This window comes from Gorilla gorilla, chromosome 1, assembly GCF_029281585.2.
Source record: "Gorilla gorilla gorilla isolate KB3781 chromosome 1, NHGRI_mGorGor1-v2.1_pri, whole genome shotgun sequence".
In the NCBI taxonomy this organism is placed as follows: domain Eukaryota; kingdom Metazoa; phylum Chordata; class Mammalia; order Primates; family Hominidae; genus Gorilla; species Gorilla gorilla.
The window spans coordinates 155,911,189-155,920,871 of record NC_073224.2 but is presented as its reverse complement, the minus strand read 5'-3'; the positions used below and the strand labels follow the sequence as shown (position 1 = coordinate 155,920,871).

Genomic DNA, 9,683 nt, shown 5'->3' with positions numbered 1-9,683 from the left:
ATAAATGATTGTGCATGTTAACTAATTAAAAACTATTTACCAAACTGTACTTTTAAAGTATAATCTTCCTTAAAGCAGAGCAACAGCAAGCTAATATAAAAAGCAGAAAAAAGTGGTATAAAGAAAAAAGAAAAATAGCAAGAAATTTAAATTGCTGATCACTTTTTCTCTATCATTAACAACTTATTTCCTTAACCAATAATAAAGTTAAATTGAGAAAGAAGGGGAGACAATTTGTAAAGCTGATTTTTTGCTTTACTTATTAGTTTTTCAGGTATAGTTATATTGTATCCATTTTTGTAATAGCTCTCAATTGTCTCCTTTGTAAATTAATGATTTACTAAGTAGATGGCTGCCCTCTTATTAGAGACCTAGAATTCAAAATTATGTTAAAGTGCCAAATTATGCACACAACCACTTTTATTATTAAAGCGGATTTATTTAAAAAGGTATACATTTAAAACTCATCCCAATGACAGTAGTATGAATATTCTGATACTGGAAAGATTCCCTCTAGAATGCATAATATCAAAAGCTGTCTTTAATTTGGTATATATGTGGTTCAGTGCTATTCATTGAACTTTCTATGTATGTGGGGCAAAATATTACATCCACAACACAGAACCAAACGTGGAGATGACACTGTTGTGACACTGTTGCATGCTGACACAAAACCTCACAGCATCTAGTCCAAATCCCTGCTTCACTATTTTTATTTTATTTGAATTAATCGAAACCCAGAAAACAATGTAATACATTTCCTTGGGACGTATACTCACTATGCATCTATCTCTTCAACTCAGTGGGATTTCAAATGGAGAGAAAGCAATTTACCACAACATCCACAAGTTTTTGTCCACATTATAGACAAAGGATCAGACTTTGGAGCCCAATTGCCAGGGTTCAAATCCTGCTTCCACCAGATAATAGCTGTGTAACCTTGGGTAAGTCACTTCTTTGTGCCTTAATTTGCTCCTAAAATGATGACAGTAAAACCACATCTCTCATAGGGTTCTTATGAGGAGCAAATGAGTTACTGCTTGTATAGAGGTTGTAATGCAGTATACATTACTAATAGAATTGGCAATAATAGGAAGTTTACTAAGTATCTTTTATCGCTCCATCTTTTGTCAGTAGTGAAAAATTTTTTAAGTCTGAGAAATTTCAAGTCAACAGGTATCCATAAAACACCTACTATGCCTGGTGCCTTGGGAACATAGAATAAATTGGGAAGTTACAGTCTATTTTGAATTTGGAATAAATGGAAAACACAGAGCAAAGTTCAATGGAACATGCAACAACAAAAATGCTAGAGTGCCACATAATTTACCTAAGTAAAGCTAACAGCAAAATCAAGTACTCTAAGATTTATAATAAAAACGCAACTAACAATTGGTAATGTATTTATTTTCAGATCTACACAGAAGTTGCTAAATACAATGCTGTACATCAACAGAAGTTCTGCAGAAATAGTAAAATTTTCCTTTATCTCCACCTGGGAAGTCTGAAAACATCATAGGGCTTGTGACTGGGGCCTAATAACCCCGAGGACAACGTGGTGGGCTGAGCGAATACCTCAATGTGCGAGAGAACGAAAAGCTCGAACCACGACCGTGCCTAGGGACCAGGCTTTTCCTGTGGCCGATGCCGGGCAGATGCAGACCCAGAGGCCACCCTTGCGCGCGATCTCCAACCCGACGGTGCGGCTCCTCTCGGACCTGGAGCTGTGGGGAGAAGGCAGCCTTTTAATGAGGAGCCGCCGCGTGGCGGGACGCAAGGAAAACCACCCGAGCCGCTCAACAGTATTCCGCGACTCCACTCCAGGGCACCGGGACCGCCAGGGTGAGGAGGGACTCTGCGTTCTGCAAAGCTAGCGGTTCCCACTCCACCTCCCACTATCTCAGCGATGGGCACCCGAGCGCCAGCCCGGGCGACCGCGGGGGAGGAAGCGATCCACGCCACCTCAGGCCCCCGCCCCAGGCTCTGCCAGCTGGGGGTCCACCTCCCGCCCCCGGGGTCCCGGGCCTGGACGTCACTTCCGGCGCGCACGCCCGCCTGCGAAGATACAGTCGGGCCAGGGCCAGGCCCGGGCGCGCGGCTGCCCGGGGGCGCGCAGAGAGGGCGGACCGCGCGAAGGGGGAGTGTCTGCCCGCCGCCGCCACTGCTGCTGCCGCCGCCGTCGTCGCCGCCGCCGCTGCTGCTGCCGGTGCTAAGGAGTTCGCTGGAGCCCTTTCCTCAGACCCGGCCCGGTCTTCGCGCCCGGACTCCTGGCGCCAGCGCTAGGCGCACTCACCGCTCTGACGGGTGCAGACGCGGGAGTTGTCCCAGACTGTGGAGTGGCGGGCACGGCCCCAGCCCCCCTTCCCTTCCCTGACCCCTTCTTGCCATCGCCCCAGACATGGGGAACGCGGCGACCGCCAAGAAAGGCAGCGAGGTGGAGAGCGGTGAGTTGAAGGCCGGGTCTGGGTATCCGCTGGGCGGGCCGGCGCGGGGCACCGAGCGCCCCCCGGGTCGCAGCTTCTGAGGCCGCGGGCACGGGCCAGGCCTAGCAGCGGCCGCCGGGAGTCGTTCTGGGGGGCCGGGAGACCAGCTGCCTTTCTCCTCCATTCCGACCCCCCAGCTCCGCGTTGAGAGCTGAACGCGAAGGGCCGGATGTGGGGATCCTGGGAAGAGCGTTCCCTGGGATTCCCTTTCTCACTCTAGCGAGGAGGACTTGCACACGTTCTGGAACATTTCCCCAAATATGGTCCGAGGAAAGAAGTCCCTAGTGCCATCCCACCCCTGCTTTCCACCCCTCGCCGACTCTTTGGGAGCTACAGGTAGTGCTGTGGGTAAGGTTGGCTCTTCTCCCTCCATCACTTGGGTCCGACCCAACCTTATCACAAGGCGGGGGCTGCTAGTCTGGCTCTACGCAAGTGAGGCTAATCCTGAGTGGACAACCCTGCCTTAGAGATCCTTCATCTCTTCAGATTAGGAATGGAAAACATAATGAGACCCAACAGCAACTTTATCCATTAGAGAAAAAAGCCAGGCAGGTTTGCCTTTTCTCTAGACGTTCAAGGATCTGCTACCAATGCCTGTAAAACTTAAAGGTCATTCGGAGTTGAAGTGCTTCCAGAACACGGTTAATTTCTTCTGAGAGCTGAAGGTGGGGGTACTCCACACTTTACATCAAACAGTAAAAAATCATGAAAATGGAATTTCTGTATGGCGATAAGGTGTGTGTGTGTCTGTGTGTTTGTGTGTGCATGTATACACATGCATATATATGTGTGTATATATGTGTCAGAATGGTTGTGAAATAAAAGTTGGTTTGCCTTTGTAAAGTTCATATATTTTTATAATTCAGAATGGCCAAATAACAGATGGTATTTGTTATATCACCAGGAGTGAATGACATGTTAGCACTTAAAGTGGGCCTGGTGATTTTAGTTTGTGTAAATATTACTTGTAATGTTTTCATGGTTGTAACATAAGAATTAGGCTAATTTTATAACTTTGCATGAAGAAAATAGCTTTTTTCTGTATTAAAGTAGAATTCATTTAGAAGGATTTAGTCATTCATCTTGTTTAACATACATATATCAGATTATGTGGTTTATGTTTCATCAGTAAGGTTTTGGTATTAATTTTCAGGAGCTTCAGAAAAGTTTGATGAGCTATTATATAAGCCAAGAACACACAGCATGTCTGTCATACGGAGATTTAAAGAAGCCAATGTAGAGGTAGAATGTATGTTATTTTATTATTATTTTTTGAGATGGAGTTTTCGTTCTTGTCGCCCAGGCTGGAGTGCAATGGTGCAATCTTGGCTCACTGCAACCTCTGCCTCCCAGGTTCAAGGGATTCTCCTGCCTCAGCCTCCTGAGTAGCTGGGATTACAGGTGCCCACCACCACACCCGGCTAATTTTTGTATTTTTAGTAGAGACGGGGTTTCACCATGTTGGCCAGGCCGGTCTCGAACTCCTGACCTCAGGTAATCCACCCACCTCGGCCTCCCAAAGTGCTGGGATTACAGGCGTGAGCTACCGTGCATGACCTATGTTGTCTTTTTAAAATTGCACAAATATAGTAACTAACTGTGCAGGAAGTATAAAGAATGCAAAAAGTATAAAGAATTATTTTTACCTGATACGTTGTCATTTTTCGTGTTAATTTAAAGCTCTATTAACTTAAAACGTGTTAATTGTGTTACAAAAGAGTGTGCTTGGAGAATGATTATATTAGTAGTTTTCATTAGCAAGTGCTGACCTGTATAATGTTTATATTTTGGATAACGATAATAGACTTTTCTGTGACCTGTATATTTTTTATTAAGTTACCAAAACAATTCTCCCTTAGTATTAATTTGCAACTCATAGCTGTGAAATTACCTTGGAATATTTACTGAAAACAGAATGGAAACTTTAAATGTTTATCTGAACATATTTAAATTATTTCTATGGATAAATTCTTTTCTATGTTTTAAGTGTTAATGACAATCTAGTTCTTAAGTATGTCAGCTTTTTGTGTAACTTTATTTATGGAAACTGAAGGTCATTATAATAGTTTAAAAAGCTGTTGTGAAGTGACCAAAAAAAATAGCATGTTATGTGTCATAGGGAAAATTATTTGAAATGTCACGTGTTGATTAATGTTTGTAATTTCATTTGGAGCAATATTATCAGGTATATGTTGCTGTTCTGTAGTGAACAAAGAAATTGTATTTTAAACTTAATGAAAGAACTCTTATCATTACATACCTAACTGTTCTGTGTATTTTTTTAAAGAATTATTCTTGAAAATTTGTTTTTCAAAACTTTTAGAAATATACGATGTTAGAGATCAGCCTGTACAATCATTCCGTTTCAAAGATCCTGACCTCCGAAGAAGCTGGAGTTGAGATCATACTGTTAGTAATAACAGAGTAAGGAATAGAGTCTGATGCCTGGACTCCATTCAGCATCAATAAATAATCAGTTAATATGTTTATTTTCAAAATATTCACCAAATGTTTTAGTTTCGCTTAAAGACTATAAGTAAAAGCTAAAAAATGTTACTGTCTAATGGGAAAGAAAATATGTATATGTAAGAGTTACCTGAAAGGCAAAAATACAAGTGCTAACATTATGGAAAGTGGAATTAGAACTCTGAAAATTGCTGTATGAAAATGTTTGATTTGAAAAGTTGATTAAAAATATCAAGTCAGTTAAGATTTCAGGTTCAGTTAGCACCAAGCTTCAGAAAGGCAGGTGATTCCAGAGCTTATTTCTAAAAATATTCCAGAAGAATGAAGTTAGGCATAAAGGTAATTTAGAAGGGTCTTGGTTAACTTTAACTATCTGGTGCCTGTATTGTACTCTACTGAACCTTTTCCCTCTATTAGAATTAACATTTTCTGGGGTAAGACCTAAAAGCTAGGTGAGATTCCATCTTCATCTCCACAGGTTTTGGAGATAACATTAACTTAGGTACCTGTTGTTCTGCTGTAGTGAATTAGGAAATTGTATTGATGTATCTCAAAACTTAGTGAAAGAATAACTGGTACTATTACATATCTAACTGCTCTGTGTGTGTTTTTAAAATTACTCTTGAAGATATATTCCTTTTAAGATTTGGGCGTAGTTATTTAAACGTCAGCTAATCCAGAGAAACATAAACTTTTAGAAATATGATAAAATTCTCAGAGAAGTTTTAAACTCTTGTCAGTTAAGTTTGTTTTACTTATCCAGTCTCTTACTTTTACACCAGCCCCAGTCACCAACACACCAAAAAAACACGCTACTTCTTTTAATCTGGGAGGGGTTTTTATTTATTTCATTTAAAAAAAATACTATACCTCCAGGTTGCCTATGGGGCTTTGTGTTATACATTCATTGCAAAAATGTTGAGGCCCATGGGTGAAAAGTGTTGGTAGAGATTTGAATGTAGATTCTTTCGTGACTGCAAGTCGTAAAGTTACCATGTGACCTAGTGTTCGCATATGATCTTTGAATGTTTTCCAGAGTATCTCTCCGTCCTGTGGATTTGAAAGTCAATAGGAATCAATCAAAGAAAGCCACCAGTAGACTAGGTTTAACAAAAATGCAAGTTTCTTAACAACTAACATTTTTTGAGGACTAATACGTGCCAGGTTCTCTAATGCTTTCCGTGTATAAACTTTTACTTAATCTTTTAAACTGTAAAGCACTTGAGTTATTCCTTCATTTATGGATGAGGAAATGAAGGCTCAGAGAGCCTAAGTGACTTGCTTAAGGTTGCATATCTAGTAAGTCAAGAAGCAACATTTAAGTTGAGGCAACTGTAACCCCAGAACCTGAAATTCTAACCACTTTGCTGAACAGCCTCTATATCCAATAGAATAGCCGATGCTAAGACACACAGAATAGCTTAGACGATTATAGCACATTTCAGTTTTCAAACATGACTTTATTTGGTATATTAAAATCTTAAGTGAAAAAGATTATTTTTTTCTTGTACCATTCTCTGGATTTTTATCATCATTATCTTTTCAGATTCAATATAGTAGAATTTCAAATTAAACCACATAAAACTAATTTTATGTACTTAAAGCCTTAATTACTACAGTACTTATATTTATTTTTTCCCATTTGTAAATGTATACTTTTCCCTTCTTGCCCAATAGTTGATAAAAAAATTATTATTTGAACTTGTATTACCATTTTAAAAGTATTGGCAAATTCTCATTTCACCATGATTAGAGTAGCACTGTCCAGTCAAACATTCTGTGATAATGGAAGTGATCTCCACCTGTGCTGTCCACTGTAGTAGCTACTAGCCACATGTCTGTTGAGCACTGGAAATGTGACTAGTACCACTGAGAAACTGAATCTTTAACTTACATGTGGCTAATTAGTGTTTGGTATATTGGACAACACAGGTTTAGAACATAGTTGTTTTTGCATTTAATAGAAATGCCAGCCCATCTTTCTGTCATCTTGGTTATTTGTGGATCCTTACAAGTGAGTGTAGATGAATGGAATGCTGGATTTATTTTTTCTCATTTAAGAATTAACTTATTTCCTCAGAATAAGCATTTATAAACTTAGTGAGCAAATTATTATAGTTCAATAATTTGTTTTTAATTTATTAACTGCAAAGTTAAATTATTTTGGGGGCTGTACTAGAATTAAAATTTTGTGATTTTTAGTAATCTCAGTGAATATTCTATTGAAAAATTTTTGTAGATTTAAATGCAATATAGTGATTTCTAATACCTTACTTAGGTCTTTACACCTTTCAATTATCAAAGGAAAATCAGTAGCAGATATTTGTTCCAATTCTGTAGAATGCAGAGGTACTGGGGAAGTCTTTCTTGGGTGTAAGACAAAAAAATCAAAGCAATCAGTTATGCAATTTTGATGATAAATACATATGATCTCATCGAGTTCCATGATTCTGTGATTCTGTTTGTGCAGATTGTGTACTGTATCCAATTATCTCATGTTCAGGAACCATTTTTCTTATTCTCCTCCTCAGTGTCCTTCACTTAGGCTGTAGACAGATTGTTGCTTTTTCATTGCCAGCAGCAGGATAATTAGAGGCATGAAAGCCAGCTTAGAAAAGTAAGCCATGGCTGAGTGACAGAAGCAGCACGTGAGAAGGTCCTAGATAAGCCAGGATAGCTATTAAGATCCTGTCAGATAATTAATAGTTGACCATAATTCATTTTGACATTCCGTTAAATTAATTTTTAAAAATTAGTACAACTTATGAAGTTCTATATCTAGGTGATAAATGTTTGTATATGTGGGTGATCAGATTTCCTCAGATTAATAAATCCTAAATTCTTAGTGAATAACATTGTGTTAAATAGAAAAGTGTGAAATTTATGAAAGGTAAATATGCTTAGGTCACTATCATTTTGGGTATTTAATCTTACTTTTAAATGTATTCCTTCAAGAATGTCCTGTATAGTTCTTTGTTCATTGCTTCATTCATTCCTTTATTCAGTACACATAATTAAGCTCCTAAAATGTGACAGACTCTACACAAGATTATGGGAATAAAGATTGAATAGGACACAGTACCTGCTCAGGGTGCCCATATTCCAGAAGGGGGAAGATAGACATGTCAGCAAACACATGAAACCTGCTACAAATCCTTTCATTAAAGTTCAGCTGGGGAACCAAGGGAAAGAATGGTCATTTCCACTGGGATGGGGAGGAAGAGGTTCAAAAAGGACTTCAAAGAGGCGTTGAACCATGACTTGAGCATTGAAAATGATAAATGTTCATCAGATGGATTATAGGAGGAAGGGTGTTCTGAGTAGACAGAGCATTGATAAGTGAAGATGCAGAAGAGTGAAACCATGTAACATATTCAGGATAAGGAAGTAAGTTGCCCATTATGATTAAATGATGGAATGTGGGGTTGGTGATAGGAAGAGGGGACATTGTATAATGATAGATGAAACTGAAGAAATGGACAGAGGGCCACATAATGGAGAGAGTTTGAATTTTATCTTTTAGACACTAGGGAGCCATCGTGCACTTGGAAATAAGAGAGAAACATGATACAATTTGGGTTTAAAAGAGGTTACTTTGGTGGTGATGTGAAGATAAATCATTATGGAGCAAGTGGAATAGAGGCAAGATCAATTATAAGACTCCTATGATAATTTGGGTGAGGGATTTTGAGGGTCTGAACCAAGGTGGTAGAGGTTGGGATGGAGAAAAGGATCTGAAATGGGAGAAATTTGAAAAATTGAGCAGAATGTATTGTACTGATTGCATGCGGGAAATGAGGAAAAGGAGGATTGGGGATGACACGTTAAGTTTTAGCTTCAATGCTGTGGTAGATGGGTTGTAACGCCAGTAATAGAGTCAGGAAATGAATACAGAGGGCAGGAGTACATTGGGGGTTGGGGTGGGAACTTACTGAACTCATGATACCCATGGCATTTCTGATAAATGATAGCTGATTGGTTATTGTATGTGTGGATTGTCTTCTATCTCCCAGCCATGGGGGAAAATGCCCTTGGATGGTCAAGGGACCTTTTCCACATTTTATCCTCATTTTACTCTTTTCAAAGACAACTGTTTAGAAACTATAGAAACTATAACATCTGGCATAACTTACATAAATTAAGAATTCTATATGCTAAAAGTTTAGCCTTTTTGTTTTGAAAAGAGGAAAGCCAAAGTACTGATACTGATGAGAACAATGTAACTTTTAAAGAAACAAAGTAATTTAAAATCATAAAATATTACTTTTATAATTTAAGTGTGCATCGTCTAAGCTATTCAGTTTTGTAGTTATACAGGATAGTGGAAAGAACATGTAAAATATAGCACCAACATCTATCATGTACTGAGTAAATGTCAGTTTTATTCCCCTAGAGTCCTTTAACATAGATGTTTAAAAGTTCAGATGTAATTTAGTAGTAAAATCATAAACTTGAGAGTAAGAAAAATCTAAATTGTCTTTTTTCTAATACATTCTAATATCTCACTTTGGACAAATGTTTTAAAATCTCCAAGTGATGGTATAAAATCAAGAGGGATGGACTGGATAATGACACTGTGATCTCTTCTTCCAGCTTTATAATCCAGTGCTTCTATTATATTTATTAAAAGAAAAAATACACACTTAGGAAGCAGCAAGATGAGGGAATAAATCATAAAAAGTGCTCACAAAATGTGTGGGCAGAGAAGTGGCAAATGATCCTCAATTGAGCAAA

At 38.8% G+C, this 9,683-nt stretch overlaps 1 protein-coding gene across 3 annotated transcripts in view; it reads left to right on the top strand.

The window, feature by feature from the left end:
- Positions 1-2,067: 2,067 nt before the first annotated feature.
- The window catches only part of PRKACB (protein kinase cAMP-activated catalytic subunit beta), a 162,322-nt gene continuing 154,706 nt past the window's right edge, over positions 2,068-9,683 (top strand). For 2 of the 3 annotated variants that reach the window (XM_019022408.4, XM_055351330.2), the window contains exon 1: positions 2,311-2,444. In XM_019022408.4, the coding sequence (XP_018877953.1) occupies positions 2,399-2,444 (46 nt within the window). In that variant the 5' untranslated portion in view covers positions 2,311-2,398. Of the gene's footprint in view, positions 2,445-9,683 lie in introns of all 3 variants that reach the window. The other variant, XM_019022068.4, reaches the window with a different exon arrangement.